At 49.5% G+C, this 17122-nt stretch overlaps 1 protein-coding gene and 1 long non-coding RNA gene across 3 annotated transcripts; both read right to left on the bottom strand.

The window, feature by feature from the left end:
* Nucleotides 1-2228: 2228 nt before the first annotated feature.
* On the bottom strand, nt 2229-5062 carry LOC122495086. Its single transcript, XR_006300337.1, has 2 exons — nt 4551-5062; nt 2229-2538 (listed from the first exon to the last, which is right to left on the bottom strand). It is a non-coding gene; the product is annotated as an uncharacterized LOC122495086 (long non-coding RNA).
* A 432-nt stretch (nt 5063-5494) lies between these two features.
* LOC122495059 (keratinocyte differentiation associated protein) lies at nt 5495-8590 on the bottom strand. 2 transcript variants are annotated; one of them, XM_043600776.1, is made up of 6 exons: nt 8456-8590; nt 7028-7066; nt 6886-6927; nt 6676-6720; nt 5940-5987; nt 5495-5659 (listed from the first exon to the last, which is right to left on the bottom strand). In XM_043600776.1, the coding sequence occupies exons 1-6, from the start codon at nt 8540-8542 to the stop codon at nt 5621-5623; spliced, it is 300 nt and encodes a 99-aa protein (XP_043456711.1). In that variant the 5' UTR covers nt 8543-8590; the 3' UTR covers nt 5495-5620. The 2 variants fall into 2 exon arrangements, with proteins under 2 accessions (XP_043456711.1, XP_043456712.1); XM_043600777.1 differs by lacking the exon at nt 6886-6927.
* Between the last annotated feature and the right edge of the window lie 8532 nt (nt 8591-17122).

Raw genomic sequence — 17122 nt, 5'->3', positions numbered from 1 at the left:
ACCTTTTTTCCCCCTGCAGACTGGTAGTTAGATCTAGATTCCAGAGGTTTCGTCAGATTTGGGGGGTGACTTTTGGCAAGAACTTCCCAGTGGTGATCTGCCCCTTCTATCAGATCTGCAGGGGCCGGCCTCCTTTACCATAGTCTTGTAGGATCAATCCACCGGTTCACAGGTTGTCAGCCTGACCTCACCCCTTTAGAGTGCCCCGTCAGACTTTCACCTGGTGGGTTTTAGCAGTCATTGACATCAGCCTCAATCCTCTATTAAGTTTTGCAAAAACGGTAACATTATAATTCCATTATCCCATTTGCATTTATTAGCTGCAAATCTTTGTATAAGAAAAATTGTTGGTTTGCCCTGAGGTACATTTATACAAGACAGAATAAACGCTTCATCTATTCCCTTTATTTATCGGTTCTCAAAATAATGATTTGGTCCCTGGCAGCCTCTAAAGGTAGCTACAGAATTTATTGTTGTTGTTGTTGTTTATATTTTTTATTTTTTAAGTTTTTAAAATCCAGTTAGTTAACACTACAGTATTATATTAGTTGCAGGTGTACAATTTAATGATTCATCACTTACATACGTCACCCAGTACTTATCACAAGTGCACTTCTGTTTTTAAAATTTTTTTAATGTTTATTTATTTTTGTTAGTGTGGTTTCTCATATTTTGATGAATGTTTGAAATAGTTCATAATCAAATATTTAAGGGGTGCCTGGGTGGCTCAGGTGGTTGAGTGTCCAACTCTTGATTTCGGCTCAGGTCATGATCCCAGGGTCGTGGGATCGAGCCCCACGTTGGACTCTATGCTGAGCATGGAGTGTAGACAGGGAAGGGGCAGACAGAGAGAGGGACAGAGGATCTGAAGCGGGCTCTCTGCTGACAGCAGATGTGGGGCTCGAACTCACAAACTGAGAGGTCATGACCTGAGCTGAAGTCGGACGCTGAACCCACTGAGCCCCATAGATGCCCCACAAGTGCACTTCTGAATCCCCATCGCCCATCCAACCCACCTCCCCTCTGGCAACCGTCAGTTTGTGCTCCATAGCTAAGAGTCTGTTTCTTGGTTTGCCTCTCTCTTTTTCTCCCCCCTATGATCATTTGTTTCTTAAATTCTACCTATGGGTGAAATCAAATTGTAGTTTTTTAGTCCCATTGTGAATGCCCAGCTGAAACGTAACTTCCCCTAGTTTTTTTTACCCTGACTCAAAAGGAATTTCTCCCTTTTGCTGAATTTAAACATGCTTTTCTAGCGGTTTCCAACACTTTCTATATGTGTACTTCCTTTATCTTCAGCCAGATCATAAGCTCCTTGAAGACATTTCTACACAGCACTTAACCTGATGCATCAGGCAGTGCTTCTCAAACTTTACTGTGCATATGAACCATGAGGCGGAGGGGGGGTGGTCTTGTTAAAATGCATATTCTGATTCATCAGCTGTGAGGTGGGCTGAGATTCTGAATGTCTCACAAGCCAGGTGATGCTGGTGCTGCCGGTCCAAGGACCACACTGAGTAACAAAGAGGTATGGGAAATTGATTTCATTGATTCAGTAAGAAGTGCACAGTCTGGGCTAGTTCATGGGCTGGGCCCTGTTACCTGAATGCTATTTTTTTTTAATGTTTATTTTTGAGAGAGGGAGAGGGAGAGCCTGGGGGAGGTGCAGAGAGAGAAGGAGACAGAATCCTAAGCAGGCTCCGCGTTGTCATTGCTATCACAGCAGGCTCAATCCCATGAACCATGAAATCATAACCTGAGCTGAAGTCGGACGCTTAACCTACTGAGCCACCCAGGCGCGCCAGGCCCTGTTTCCTGAAAATGCAAAAGGTTCTTAGAGAGTTTTAGTTCTTTAACATATTATTATTTTTTTTTTTTTTAGAAATTTTTTTAACGTTTATTTATTTTTGAGACAGAGAGAGACAGAGCATGAACAGGGGAGGGGCAGAGAGAGAGGGAGAACACAGAATCCAAAACGGGCTCCAGGCTCTGAGCTGTCAGCACAGAGCCCGACACGGGGCTCGAACTCACGGATCGTGAGATCATGACCTGAGCCGAAGTCGGACACTCAACCGACTGAGCCACCCAGGCTCCCCTTTAACATATTATTTTAAATATGCTTAAGAGTGCACAGAGTTAAAAATGGGTTTGGTTTTGGTTTTGGTTTTTTGTTTTTTCATAAAATCCAGAAGGACTCAGAGTGAAAGTACATCAGTCCCCAGAGGTGATCGCTGTTACTTCTTGAGTTTTATTCTAGAGATATTTTATGCATGTTGGAACATGTATTTGTACTGTCTTTTATGAACATACTACTCACACTTCTCTGTTGCTTTCTTTTTTCCTTTTACTCTATCTTAGAAATTGTTGCATATCTCAACATATGTCTCTGCATCGCGTTTAGTGGGTTTCTACCCAAGATGCTCTTGTTTGGATGACGTATACAGTGAAGTGAGACTATGTCCTGGCTTCTTCCTCATCCTACACATTCCATAGAAAGTAGGGGGTCTTGTCTTCCATTCTTTGAATCCTCTGAATCACCTGGCCAGGGGTGGTATATTTTTGTCAGTTTCATTTGATCTAGAATACATCCATCGATCGTCTACACAAACATGTATACACTTCTTTTTTTTCCCTTAGGATTCCAGTCCTCTTAGAATTAAATTATCACTTTACTCTGTATTCCCTTAGCAGTCACAAGTTACTCAAAGATAATCTCTTGTTTTAGTAGCATCTTACTGTGAAATACTGTATACGTAAGTGCGTATAAAATGCATATTGACAGACCTCAGGCCATGTTACCCCAAAATATGGTGCCTTGGCATATTGAACATTTCAAGCTGAAATAATTTGAGAAAATAGATGCAGGAAGGACTCTCTGACCTTCCCCTGAAGCAGACCCCTCACGTGACAAGTACCTTCCCTATACCCTGAGGAAAGGATCATCTTTATCTCCAAGATGGAGTCCCCCACAAGAGGAATCTGAATGAACACGCCTTGCTAAGTTTTCCTCGTTTGCCACGCTGACTTTATACCCCTTCATCCTATCGCGTTTTTTCCATGACTCCACTCTTCATCAAACCCGGCACAAAAACAGCGTTAACTACTTCTTCAGGCCTTCATTTCCTTATGAAGACTCCTGTGTCATGTAAAATTTATATTAAATAAATGTGCATGCCTTTCTCTTGTTAATCCGTCTTTTGTTACAGAGACCTAGCCAAGACCTAGAAGGGTAGAATGAAAAGGTATTTCTCCTCCCCTACAGCATATTTAAGGAAAAAATAAAAACACGAATAGTGTCACCACCCCCCTCCAGGTGCCCCTCCCCTACCACAGGATGGTCTCTCCCTCTAAGGAGATGTGCTGATTTGACATTAATCATTCTCTGGCTTTCCTTTTCTCAGTGGTCCTGAAGCTACAGTGCATCAGAATCATCTAGAGGGCTTGATAAAACACAGATCGCTGTGCCCTCCCCCCAGTTTCTGACCTAACAGATACGGGGTGGGCCCAAGGTTTGCGTTTCTCAAAAGTTCCCAGGTAATGCTGATGCTGCCCATCCCAGGTCTACACCTGGAGAACTGCTTTAGCTCAAAAACGCTCTCGACTTGTGTGTGATGACTCTTGGCCTCCCCTAAAACCCAGCCACTCAGTACAAGCATCTTAAGGACCTCCCCCCCTCCCTCCTCTACTCGTTCCTGTCACCCGAATTCCGAGCATTCAGTCTTTGCTAAATATTTCAAAGGATTGTGGCATTTGAGCAGCCTCCATTTTTTTTTCTTTTCTGTTGATGATCCCATTTATAAGTTGCATCTCATTTATGTGTGTGTCTATTATTGTTCGTTAGCCAACAGGAAGGATAGAAGCAACATTCACATGTCTTATTTGTCTTGTCTGGAAGCCCTTTGTAAACAGGAACCAAGTGATGGGGTTCAGAACGTGCCACCCCCTGAAATAACACTGCTGTTTAAGCTGAAGGCGATTGAGAAACAGATGCAGGAAGGACTCTCTTGCCCTTTCTACCTAAAAGCAGGTCATAAAATTGTCCTTGAGAAAGGTGCCCTGCCCGTACCAGGAAGAGAAGAACGTTCTTATCAGCAGAGACCTGGAGTCAACTCCAGTCTGTATAAACAAAGCTACTAAAATAACCCTTACCTTCCATTCGGTTCCCCCATTTATTTCCTAATCACTATCCCACAGCATATTACCCGTAGTCCAAGCCCCTTTGTCTGGTCACATCCCCACAACTTGTCATTCTTCGTGCAAAAAGGTACATGAGCTTTTGGGCCTAATGGCTCCTTTGAGTCTTCATTTTCCTTCCGAAGCCTCCTGTATATGTGTAAAAATACACCAAATAGCTTTGTATGCTTTTCTCCTGTTCATCTGTCTTCCGTCAGTTTGGTTCTTAGGCCAGCCAGAGAATTGCGGAGGGAAAAAGGAAGTTTTAGCTTCCCCCCACATTTAATTTCCCTTTGTAGTCCACTTCCACAAGTAGGCTACAGGCCACAGTTTGCAAGCTCAGTAGCTTGTATAGGCCAAAAGGCAATTTTACTGACCTGGAGACCATGTCCTGTAAAGAGGGCGGCTGTTAAACCTTGACTTAAGCCCATCACAAGTCCATTGCTCTCTGATTTTCTGTTTTCAAGAGAAACCAGAATTAATCCCAACTAATTCAACATCTTAAGGACACAGAGCAGACAGAGATTCCGTGCAGAATACGTATGCAGAACTGAAATGGAAGCCATTCCGTGTTTCAAGACCTTTGCAGTCAGTGGTTGGATGGATGATTGGGGAGTGAGTAAATAATGATTCTGGGTCATTGCGGCAGCTCTTTACGGAAATGGAAGGAAGACGTCACTGTTGAGTACCTACTGTATGCCCAGCCCTGTGCAAGGGGCTTTACATACACACCTTATCTCTTTTGACTTTCATAACAACGCCACAGGGTAGTTATTATCATCCTTGTTTATGTCCACACTTGTTCCACAGATAAAGAAGTGGAGATTTAGAAAGGCACAGGGTCACATCACTAGTTTTCTTTATTTATAGGTTATAACCTACCTACCTAATTCTTAAAAAAGAAAAAAAAAAAAAAGAAGGATCTTAGATGAGCTCGTATGATTTCCGCTGTGTCCTGAGCCTTGGCGTCCAGATGTCTCTGTTATACCAAGTTGCCACCGCCAAAGGAATCAGGTTCTCAGAAGGCAGTTGGGGGAGGGCACCAGTGGTTCCGGAAGCAGGTTTGATTCCTTGCTAAGATTCTGGGGATCTTAGCAAGCGACCGGCAGCCTCATGCTCCTCAAGTATGTCAGCCAGTCCTGAGGAGCTAGGACACACGGTGTCTCTTGCCATCCTGATAAGCCCTTCCCACCTCCTCCTTCATCACTGCCTGCTACCCTCTCAGAATTCAAGACTTCTGCCTCCCAGTCTTGGAGTCTACTTCACCCTGATTCCCTCCTAGAGCCCAGTGGGATAAGGACAGATGCACATACAGGAGCTGTCAGGTTGGAAAACATTTTATTGGTGTCGCTGAGCCCGGAGAGAGTGATTACAAGATGGTGATCAGATCCCACACTTAGCCCCTCCTCCAGTGGGTGTCAGCAGTGCTGGGTCTTGAGGGGAACAGTCACTGGGCGTCGGGAGTTGCACTCCTCAAACCCTTCAGCTGGAGGGGGAGAGGGTATGGTCAGACTGGGGACCCTCGGGTGCGGGGAGCTGGAGTCCCCCTGAAGCCCAGGACGGGGCAGGGCGGGGGGGGGGGGGCAGCGATGGAAGGAAATCTCCACCCTGATCTCAGGTCTTATTCTCTAAAGACAGTAGCTGAGATTTCCCTCAGCTTTAGTGACAGAAAGGTTTATCTCGTTACCTGTCCGCCCTTTTTCCCAGATCGTCTGCTGCTTCCCTCACCACCGACTTCTATCCTCCTACTGCCCACCACCTCTTACCTTTGGAAAGGCATCCCAGTTGAGGAAAGGAAGTTTCCTTTTGATAGACTAAGAGAGAAAAGAAAGAACGAGACTGATGTGTTACAGGTCAGGGGAACGTGGATCCGTGAACGCTCAGTGAACGAGCTGTCTGTAGTGGCCATGGTGTTCTCGTTCTATAATTCTAGGAAGAGCTGCTATTCCCTGAGCCCTTGTTCCGCGTCTGCCTTATACTGACTGCTCTGCAGGCGTGCGTTCATTTGGGCTGCACAGCTACCTTTTGAGGGAGGCACTGTCACGCCCTCATCACAGGTGAGGAAGCTGAGGCTCAGAGACCAGGTATCCGGGGGGGGGGGGGGGGGGCACATAGCAAGTGTGAGCAGAGTCTCATGACACAACCTCTAAAGCCCACCCTGTCGCGGACTTTGCCTTCTAAGTGTGGGCAAGGCCCCCCAACTTAGGACCTCAGTTTCCTCGTGGATGGTATGTGGGTTCAAAGAAACTCTTGGCTGATTAAGTTCTGCCCTCTCTGGAAATGTCTTTATGGCCCTGCTCCCCCCCCGCCTCGTGCGGAAAAGAAGCGTGCCCATGTCAGCCTCCCGAAGAAACTTTCTCCCGACGGGCAACATTCAAGCAGGGCAATTGCTCCCTCCTGGAACTCAGGAAAGACCCAAAAGGGCTGGTACTAGAACGTGTCGACCCCACCCTAGAAAGCCTGTGAACGGTCACGGAGAGGAAGGGGTGCCCACGCTCTTACCTCAAAGAGGGCATGCCAGTTCAGGAATTCATCGGGCTTAAAAGCCTGTGGAGACAGACCAGAAGAGGATCAGTTTCAGGGGAGGACAGAGCTCAGCCCCTGGCCCCCTAAGAAAGGTGAGGGGTCCACGGTGGCTTTACAAGCCCTCTACCAAGGCATTGATCTTTATGCTGTGGGTATTGGGGGGCAGCACTGGAGAATGGTACTTACAGCACGCAACTTGTCGATGTTCAAGAACTGAGCGTTAAAGTTCTAGGCAGAGAGACGGGGCATTGTGAGGGTGGCTAAGGAGCGTGAGGAGGAGGGCACAGACTCACGCTGGGGGCGGGGAGGGGGGAAGCAGGATGTTTACCTCAGGGCCTGCCGCATAATCACCGATGGTGGTTTCTTCCTGGAAAGTGAAGGGGAAAAGCCTACTGATCACGTAAGGGCAAGTCCTCGTCCCCAAACCCTCTCTGCCAGCCCTGCCCTCCTCCACAGGCGGGTCCCCGAGCCGACAGCCCGCTCTCCTCCGTGGGGCTCGGATAACCTGTTCTGTTCCAGTAAGACAGATGGTGGACAGATGAGCAAGGCGGCGAGAAGGGATTGGAGAGTGGCGTGGGCGAGGAGCTAAAGCCCAGGCCTACACCCGTGGCAGGCAGCAGGTGCAAAGGGTGGAGAAGAGAGGACTCCTCCCAGGAAGACCGAGCTAGTGTTGCCGTGCAGTTGACTTGGGCTGGTCTTGAGACACCTCTGCTCGGCCCGTAGAGCCAGGTGGGGGAGGTTAGCACACAGGTAGGAGCCAGGCCGCCCAGGTGCCCTGCCTGCCTCTAACTGATGGAGGTTGGTTTGCTTGGTGACTTTATTGCCACCAAAGTCGGAGTCACCATTTCCCTTCCCCATGCAGACACTCCCCCAGACCTCAGAGCATCCCATCTTGCCACTGGCCCTGCTTTAGTTGTCCGGCTTCATTGTCCCTTACTTCTTCCTTCCCGTGACAGAGGCCACAAATGGGTACCCTACAGGCTAGACCCAAATGTTTAGCTCTTACAGGAGGTTGGCCTGTTTTGTTTTTGTTTTTTAATTTGGATAAAACATTTTTAATTAGTAAGAATACCCAAATCAAATTCCCGGTTTCCCCCTGAAAATTTTAAAGCTCTGGCCACACCAGGTGCAGTTTCCTGCTTAGCCACAGCCAGATGGACTGTCCCTTTTTCCACTGGGTGGGTTCCCTCCACCTCCCCTGGGGCCCCGCCAGCCTGTCTGCTCACCGACTTCACTTGCTTGGGTCCCAAGCAGTTGTGCCCGTGACCCCATCTTAGACTTTTAAATTCAGCACACTCTCCCCCAACCTTGGGAGAAGATGGGGAGAGAGGGGCCTCCAGTTCCTCCTGGCTGGAGACTGCAGCCTAGGGATCCTTGCTATGGCCTGGGCTCCAGAGACAGGAGGAAGCTTCCAGTTTCCCGGAAGACATTCCCTGGGAGACCAACAGAACGCAGGTGAGGCTGAGCCCAGACGACCAACATCAGCCCCTGTCTCCTCCCAGGATTCAGTTGTCCAGCCTCCGCCCATCCTCTCCCCACCCCTTCCAGAAATAAAGCACATCCATCTACATGTCTTCCTGGGGATACTTTGTCTCCCTTCCTCCTGTCTTCCCTTCCTCAGAGCCCCTGCTTTGCATTCAAAGCAAAGATCGCGTCCAACATGAGAGCCACGCGTCCAGTAGAGCGTACAGGTAAAGAAATCGAGGACTGAGGGAGGTAATAGGTAAGAACAAGAGAATCCGGGCACTGCGCTCACCTCGGAAGTACCCAGGGAGGCACCCTGAGCAGAGTGGAGCGCCACAAGCGAGAGAAGAACCACAGCAGGAAGGACTGGGACCTTCATGGTGTCAGGTTTGGGGTGCTCTGAGGCGGGGCCTCACCGCTTGCCCTTTATATTCCCGGGAAGGTGGATATGAGCAGAAATGGGGTCCCCACCCCACTGACTCACCCCCAGATCCCGTCGCCCGCCCCCGGGGCTCTGGGAGCGGGAGGTGTAGACTGTTCCCCACTTATCTTGGATTTCTCAATTGACACTCTGCCCCAGGCACTAGGAAGGTGAGATGGCAATGGGGTGCTTCATGCAAAGGGAGCTGGGATGGAGACAGGTTGAACCTGTCCCTCCAAGGGATTGGCAGTGTCACCCAAGCAGCCTCTCCTTTTGCCTTTGTCTCTTTCCCTCACATCCTTCATTCTGCTCTTATAATTCAGGCTTTTTCCCACCCTACCCAATTCTGTAGAAACCCCTCAGATGGCACCGAAGGCCTTTCGCGCTCTGGCCTCAACCTGCCTCTCCAACTTTGCCTATGACCCCACGTTCTGGCCAGACTGGACCCCCTGCCACATCTGCCCTTCTTTGTCCTCCAACCATCTTGCCAAGCTCTTGCTTATCCTAAAATGCCCTTCTGTCGTCTCTACTTCTCAGAACCTGACCTCCATCTTGGGTGAAGCTTCCCCGATTTTTCCCATCATCCCTCACTGCCCTCCCCAACCCTCCCCATACCCTTCCCTTCTTGGGATTGCCACGGCAATTCATCTGTTTCTCTCTCAGGTCGTGAGTTCCGAGAACTCTATCTCAATCACCCTTAGACGGCCCTCCGCCGTGCCTTCCACAGAGTGCGGGCGGAGCCAGCACCTGTTAGATTGGCTATGTTAGGGATCAGGCATCCTTCCAGCAAGTACGCTTTCCTCCTTTATCCGTCATCCAGCTGCCCATCTCGAATTCTCGGGTCTTCAGAGACATGACTGTCTTGAGCTAAGAAAACAAGGAATAGAGAACACAGGGGGAAAGAAAACACAAAAACACAAAGCAGGTCTTAAAGATACCCACTCGGAGATAAGAGCTAGATCCTGAACTTTGAGTGCCTTCTCCATTTCAGTGGGCTCACCCCACCCCCCTGCCCCGCTCCCCAGCTCGGCAGCTGCATCGCCTCTAAGTGACAAAATATCCTAATCAAGCCATCTTCTCTACTGTGAGGTTCAGGTGGCCCAGCCAGTTCCTGGTGTAATGGGGAGGTGTCGGGACATAGCCTGACCGTAGCAAGACCTTATTTAAGAGCAAGCCTCTTCACCCTAACCTGGTGCAGTGTGCGCATGGATGGCAGACCTGGGGTAGAGGGGCTAGATGGTACTCACAAACGATCTTTAGGAACCCCAGAAGCTGGCGCTTCGGTTCAGTTCCCATGCTGCCCCCCCACACCCCAATCTTGGCCCCTCTGTAGCCTCAAAAAGCCTCCTCTGTTTGTTGTTTCTTTTAATGTTTGATTATTTTTGAGAGGGAGAGGGAGACAGAGTGTGAGAGGGGGAGGGGGCAGCGAGAGAGGGAGACACAGAATCCGAAGCAGGCTCCAGGCTCCCAGCTATCAGCACGGAGCCTGACGCGGGGCTCGAACTCACAGACCGTGAGATCGTAACCTGAGCCAAAGTCAGGATGCCCAACGGACTGAGCCACCCACATGCCCCTCCTCTGTTTTTATAATAGCACATCCCCCTTTGCAGAGCCACCTGAAGAGACAGAGCTTGAGGAACGCTCACTGAGCACGGGTGACCAAGTGGCAGTGGCTGCTGGAGGGGACAAGTGAGAAAGTGACTGGGGTGGGTGGAGCACCTCCCAAAAGGTTTTCTGGAGGACACAGGTTTTTATGTGTAATGAATTCTTACTAATTAATTAACAGTGACTGAAGGAGCTTATTAGCCACCAACGGGTCAGCATAGGGTGAACGAACTCCAGGGGCGGAGGGAATGAAGGGCGCACAAAGGGGAACTGATACCGTGTAACCCACCCCCGGTTAGGCCCAGCTAATGGAGGAACGCTTCGGCCCCGCAGATCCAAAGCAGCAGAGGATCCAAACACATCACCCGTTTGGCTCTAGACTTCTTTTGTAACAAGTTGGCTTGCCGATGTTCTCCTCCCCACCTCATGCTAATGCTGCTAATAATGTTAGCCAACGTGCGGATGTCTTGTGGGAAGGCAGGCCCGGTGGTGCTAAGTGCTCCAAATGAATGAGCTCGTTGAAACAGCACGGTGATTCTGTGAGGCAGGTACTATAATTATCCACATTCTACAGGCAGGGGCACCGCAGCACGTAGAGGATAAGTAACTTAGCCCCGGTCACACGGCCGGTGCCTGGCGAGGCCAGCATGAGAACCCCGGGATTCCAGGGCCTGCCCCGTACTGCCCCTTTGCTGGACTGTGGAGTAGTGTCCTACAGGGGGCCCCGGCCAGCCCACGTGGCACCTGGCATGTATTAGACCCGTTTAGAAAGTTGGGGGGCAGGTTGCACGTAACCCCCGTCAGTGCCCCAGGTGTCCTTTCGCGGCATGCAGCCGGCACAGCCATAGAGAGCAGCTCCAAGCATACGTGCATTAATTTCAGTGAGTTAACCTGTCAACACCGTTGACAAAATGGAGACAGAAAATTAAGAGATGAATGGCCCTTGGGGAGCCTCGGTGGCTCAGTCAGTTAAGCGTCTGACTTCGGCTCAGGTCATGATCTCGTGGTCCGTGAGTTCAAACCCTGCTCGGGCTCTGTGCTGACAGCTCAGAGCCTGGAGCCTGCTTCGGATTCTTCGTCTCCCTCTCTCTGCCCCTCCCCTGTTAATGCGCTCTCTCTCTCTCTCTCATAAACAAATAAACATTAAAATATATATATAAAAAATTTAAAAAAGAGATTAATGACCCTCAACAAGCATATGCCCCAAAATGAACCTACGACTGCCCTCAGACTCCAGGTGCCTCTTGTAGTAGGAGACTTTGCCTTACCAAGTGTGCCTTTTTTTTTTTCTAATATTGACTAATACTGGGGAGAGTACAAGTGGGGGGAGGGGTGGAGAGAGGGGGACAGAGGATCCTAAGTGGGCTCTGCACTGACAGGCCGTCAGCACAGAGCCTGAGGTGGGGCTCACACTCACGAACCACGAGATCATGACCCGAGCCAAAGTCAGACGCTCAACCGACTGAGCCCCCCAGGCGACCCCAAGCGTGTATTTACAGACCATCCGTTAGTTCTAGTTGTGGCTTTACAGTTCCGTGTTTACAGTCAGGTACTTTTGTGTCATGCCTCCGAGCACAGTGTGCACAGCCAAAACAATCCTGGCTGGCTGGGCTGCTTTGCTTCCATCTGGTACCTTCCTGCTGGATCTTCAAGGACAATGTTGACCTTAACGTGATTTATGCTGTAAGCGCTAGCTTTAGAATCTAGTGTCCCTATACTGCCTCAGTGGGTTTGTGTTCCCCGCGAGTGCCCAGTGTCCGACGGTTGGGCAAGTGGGAGAAGGGAGGGACAGGGGATCCTCACCGTCCTGGCGGTTTGGGTAACGGGCGGCAGGAGAGTCGCCGGATTTCAGCGTCGCTTTGGATGCATCACGTAGGGTTAATGGCGTCAGGCAGAGTCAGTCACATGGGCTGTGTGTCAACCCATCTCCAAGTCTAGCTGAGCTTCTAGCTCCTTCTCTGAGAATACCAGTAAACCCCTGTTTTCCCACAGGCCTTCCCCCACCCCACCCCGAATCTGCCAGAACTTGAGTGTGGGTAGGAGGCGAGACCCAGCCCTGATTGCTACATTACAGACACACCTAGGGGCTGGGAGCCAGCCTCCTGGGTTCCGAGAGGGAATACGGGATTTGAAGGGATGCACACTGGGCCCTTGGGACCTTGGTGAACACCCAGGTGAAAAGCCTAGAATCTTTGAAGAGAAAGGGGGTCGGGGTGTGGGGTAATGGGAGGCAGAATTCAGGACATCCCTGTCCCTTCCTCTCCTGTGCCTCTACCAATGTTACTATCACACCCAACGAAGCAGCCACGTTGCCCAGCAGGTCTGGTTTCTTCCTTTGCCGCCCACCTTTTGTCCCTATGTACCCTTTGCTTATTAAGCTTCTCCCAGGAAGACTTCCTGGATTGATCCCACTTAATTCTGATCCCTCCTTCCATTCTGTAGTTGGCGAATACTTACTGAGCAGCCACTTTGGGCCTCAGCGCTGGGAATTCAAGATGGATAAGATAGATAGATACCTGTCCTGTGGAACGCATCATGATCTGTGGACAGATCATAATCTAAAAAAAAAAAAAAATTAGGAAACAAGATAACTTCAGAGAGTGACAAGTTCCTGGAGGAAAATACAACAGGGGTGATGTGATAACGCTTGGGGTAGGTGTCCTTGGTTCAGCTGGCTACGGGAGGGCATTTGAATGTAGACCAAAAGCAGTTAAGGCTCCAGTCTTCCGAGGATCTTGAGCTCCAGGGACAGGTATTCCCCGCCAGCTTCTCGCAGCCGGTCCGGGTTGACAGGGGAGAGGGAGGCCAGAGCCAGATCACCCCGAGCCATGGTGAGGAGTTGGGATTTCATTCTAAGGCTACTGAAAAAAACTTGTAGAGGATTCTGAGCCTGGATCCTTCCTGGTTGTCATGGGAGAATGGGTTTTAGGGGAAAAAAATGAAAGTCAAGGGCTATGTCAAGAAGTTACTTTCAGGGGCGCCTGGGTGGCTCAGTCAGTTAAGCGTCTGACTTTGGCTCAGGCCATGATGTCACGGTTCGTGAGTTCGAGCCCCTCGTCAGGCTCTGTGCTGATGCCTTGGAGCCTGGAGCCTGCTTCAGATTCTGTGTCTCCTCTCTCTCCGTTCCTCCCCCGCATGTGCTCTGTCTCTGTCTCTGTCTCTCTCTCTCAAAAATAAATAAACATTTGGGGAGCCTGGGTGGCTCAGTTGGTTAAGCATCTGACTTTGGCTCAGGTCATGATCTCTCGGTTCGGTTCGTGAGTTTAAGCCCCGCGTCCAGCTCTATGCTGACAGCACAGAGCCTGGAGCCTGCTTCGGATTCTGTGTCTCCCTCTCTCTCTGCCCCTCCCCTGCTCTCACTGTGTGTATCTTTCTCAAAAATAAATAAAACATTGGGGCGCCTGGGTGGCTCAGTCGGTTGAGCGTCCGACTTCGGCTCAGGTCACGATCTCGCGGTCTGCGAGTTCGAGCCCCGCGTCGGGCTCTGGGCTGATGGCTCAGAGCCTGGAGCCTGCTTCCGATTCTGTGTGTCCCTCTCTCTCTGCCCCTTCCCCGTTCATGCTGTGTCTCTCTCCGTCTCAAAAATAAATAAACGTTTAAAAAAAATTTTTTTTAATAAAACATTAAAAAAATTTTTTTAATAAACATTTTTTTTTTTTAATTTTAAAACGGAGCTACTGCAAAGACCCAGGAAGGAGAAAGGTCTCTCCTTTTATTAGATACGTTTAACCGACTGAGCCACCCACGCACCCCTTAGAGAGTCCTTTACGTTAGAGGGCCTTTGCCTCCTTCCAGTGGCACTTTGAATGCTTTTTTTTTTTAAGTTTATTTATTTTGAGAGAGAGCGCAGGGGAGGGGGAGAGAAAGAGGGACACAGAGAATCCCAAGCAGGTTCCACACTGTCCACACAGAGCCCGGCGTTTGGCTCAATCCCACGAACCGTGAGATCATGACCTGAGCTAAAATCAAGAGTTGGACGCTTAACTGACTGAGCCACCCAGGCGCCCTGACCCTTTAAAGGGCTGTTCTCAGCAAGCCTTGGACCGGGAACACCCCGAGAGTCTAGAACCATGTTGACCACCTCGGCTTCTCCCTCAATCCCTCAGGGGCTGGCTCCAGGAGACCGGAGTTCCAGCTCTTTCCATCCATCACCCTCACTCCAGGAAGCCACCTGTCGGTCAGCCGAATTGAGCGACTGCGCTGGGAGAGCTGGGTTCGCCTCCCTGTGGCTTCCACGAGGTACTGCAAGTCCCTCCCTACGGAGCTGAAATCCACACCTTGGAGACATTGCAGGTTGGGTTCCAGATCAGGCACTAAAGCAAACAGTGCGATAAAGTGAGTCCGAGGAATTGTTTGGTTTCCCGGTGCACGTAAACATTATGTTTACACTATACTATAGTCTATTAGGTGTGCAATAGCATTATGCCTTTAAAAAACAATGTACATGTCTTAATTAAAAAAAAAAAAACAAACTTTATGCTGGGGCTCCTGGGTGGCCCAGTCAGTTAAGCATCCGACCTCAGCTCAGGTTATGATCTCACAGTTTGTGAGTTCAAGCCCCGCCTCGGGCTCTGGGCTAAAAACAGCTCAGAGCCTAAATCTGCTTCAGATTCTCTCTTCCTCTCTCTCTCTCCCCCTCCCCCACTCGCTCTCTATCTCTCTCTCAAAAATAAATTAAAAATGTTTTTAAAAACCTTTTAAAAATACTTTATTGTTAAAAAATGCTAACCATCATCTGAGCTTTCGACAAGGTATAATCTTTTTGCTGGTGGAGGGTGTCGCCTCCATGTCCACGGGGGTGGTTGCTGAAGGTTGGGATGATTGTGGCAATTTCTTTTTTTTTTTTAACGTTTATTTATTTTTGAGACAGGGAGAGACCGCATGAATGGGGGAGGGGCAGAGAGAGAGGGAGACACAGAATCCAAAACAGGCTCCAGGCTCTGAGCTGTCAGCACAGAGCCCGATGCGGGGCTCGAACTCACGGACCGCGAGATCATGACCTGAGCCGAAGTCGGATGCCTAACTGACTGAGCCACCCAGGCGCCCCTTTTGTGGCAATTTCTTAAGACAACACTGAAGTTTTCTGCATTCATTGATCCTTCCTTTCATGAACGATTTCTCTGTAGCACGTGATGCTGTTTGCTAGCATTTTACCCACAGTAGGACTTCTTTCAGAATTGGAGGCCGTCTTCTCAAACCCTGCCGCTGCTTTATCAGCTAAGTATGGAATATTCTAAATCCTTTGTTGTCATTTCAACCATCTTCACAGCATCTTCACCAAGAGTAGACTTCATCTCAAGAAACTGCTTTCTTTCTTTCTTTTTTTTTATGAGTTTATTTATTTATTTTGAGAGAGAGCGTGCAGAGGGGGAGAGAGAATCCCAAGCAGGCTCTGAACTATAAGAACAGAGCCCGACCGGGGGCTCAATCCCACAAACCGCGAGATCAAGAGTCGGACGCTTAACTGACCGAGCCACCCAGGTGCCCCAAGAATCTGCTGTCTTTGCTTATTCCTAAGAAGCACCTCCTCATCCCTTCGGTGTGGTCATGGCATTGCAGCAACGGGGTCCTGTCTCCAGCCTCCACTCCTTGCTGTTTCCACCACATCCACTATTACCTCCTCCACTGGAATCTTGAGCCCCTCAAAGTCATCCACGATGGTTGGAAGTCGAAAATCCTGTTCATGTTGCTATTTTGACCTCTTCCCTTGAATCACCAATGTTCTTAAAAAAAATTTTTTTTATGTTTATTTATTTTTGAGACAGAGAGAGACAGAGCATGAACAGGGGAGGGTCAGAGAGAGAGGGAGACACAGAAACTGAAGCAGGCTCCAGTCTCTGAGCTGTCAGCACAGAGCCTGACATGGGGCTCGAACTCACAGACTGTGAGATCATGGCCTGAGCTGAAGTCGGACGCTCAACCGATGGAGCCACCCAGGCACCCCTCGAGGAACTAGCATTTTAAAAAAGTCTTTCTTTTAATGTTTATTTATTTTTGAGAGAGAGAGAGAGAGAGAGAGAGCGCGCGTGCGCGCGCGCGTGCGCGCATGCGAGTGGGGGAGGGGCAGAGAGAGAGAGGGAGGGAGACACAGAATCAGAAGCAGGCTCCAGGTTCTGAGCTGTCAGCACAGAGCCCGATCGGGGCTCAAACCCACGGACTGTGAGATCATGACCTGAGTTGAAGTCGGACACTTAACCAACTGAGCCACCCAGGCACCCCAAATCACGAATGTTCTTAATGGCATCTGGAATGGTGAATCTCTTCCAAAAGGTTCTCAATGTATTTTGCCCAGATCCATCAGAGGATCCACGACCTATGGCAACTATAGTCTTACAAAATGTATTTCTTAAATAATATTACTCGAAAGTCAGAATTACTCCTTGATCCATGGGCTGCAGAAGGGATATTGTGTTGGCAGACATGAAAACCTCATGAATCTCATTACACATCCCATCAGAGCTCCTGGGTGACCAGGTGAATTGTCAGTGAGCAGTAATACTTTGAAAGGAATCTTTTTTTTTTTTTTTTTCTGAGCGGTAGGTCTCAGCACTGGGCCTAAAGTATTCAGTAAACCATGTCGTAAACAGACATGCTGCCATCCTGCCTTGTTCCCTCTACGGAGCACAGGCAGAGTAGATGGAGGAGAATTCTCAAGGGCCCCAGGATTTTCAGAATGGTCAATGCGCAGTGGCTTCGACTTCAAGTCGCCAGCTGCGTTCGCCCCCAGTAAGAGAGTCAGCCTGTCCTTTGAAGCTTTCAAGCCAGGCATTGACCTCTCTCCAGCTCAGGAAGCCCTAGACGGCATCTCCTTCCGAGAGAAGGCTGTTTCACCTACACTGAAAATGTGTTAAGTGTACCCAGGTTCATGAATGATCTTAGCTAGACCTTCTGGAGAATGTGCTGCAGCTTCTACATCAGCACGTGCTGCTTCAC

The sequence above is a fragment of the Prionailurus bengalensis genome, chromosome E2 (assembly GCF_016509475.1).
Source record: "Prionailurus bengalensis isolate Pbe53 chromosome E2, Fcat_Pben_1.1_paternal_pri, whole genome shotgun sequence".
Taxonomy (NCBI): domain Eukaryota; kingdom Metazoa; phylum Chordata; class Mammalia; order Carnivora; family Felidae; genus Prionailurus; species Prionailurus bengalensis.
Note: the sequence above shows the minus strand (reverse complement) of the source record. Positions and strands in the feature narration are given on the sequence as shown.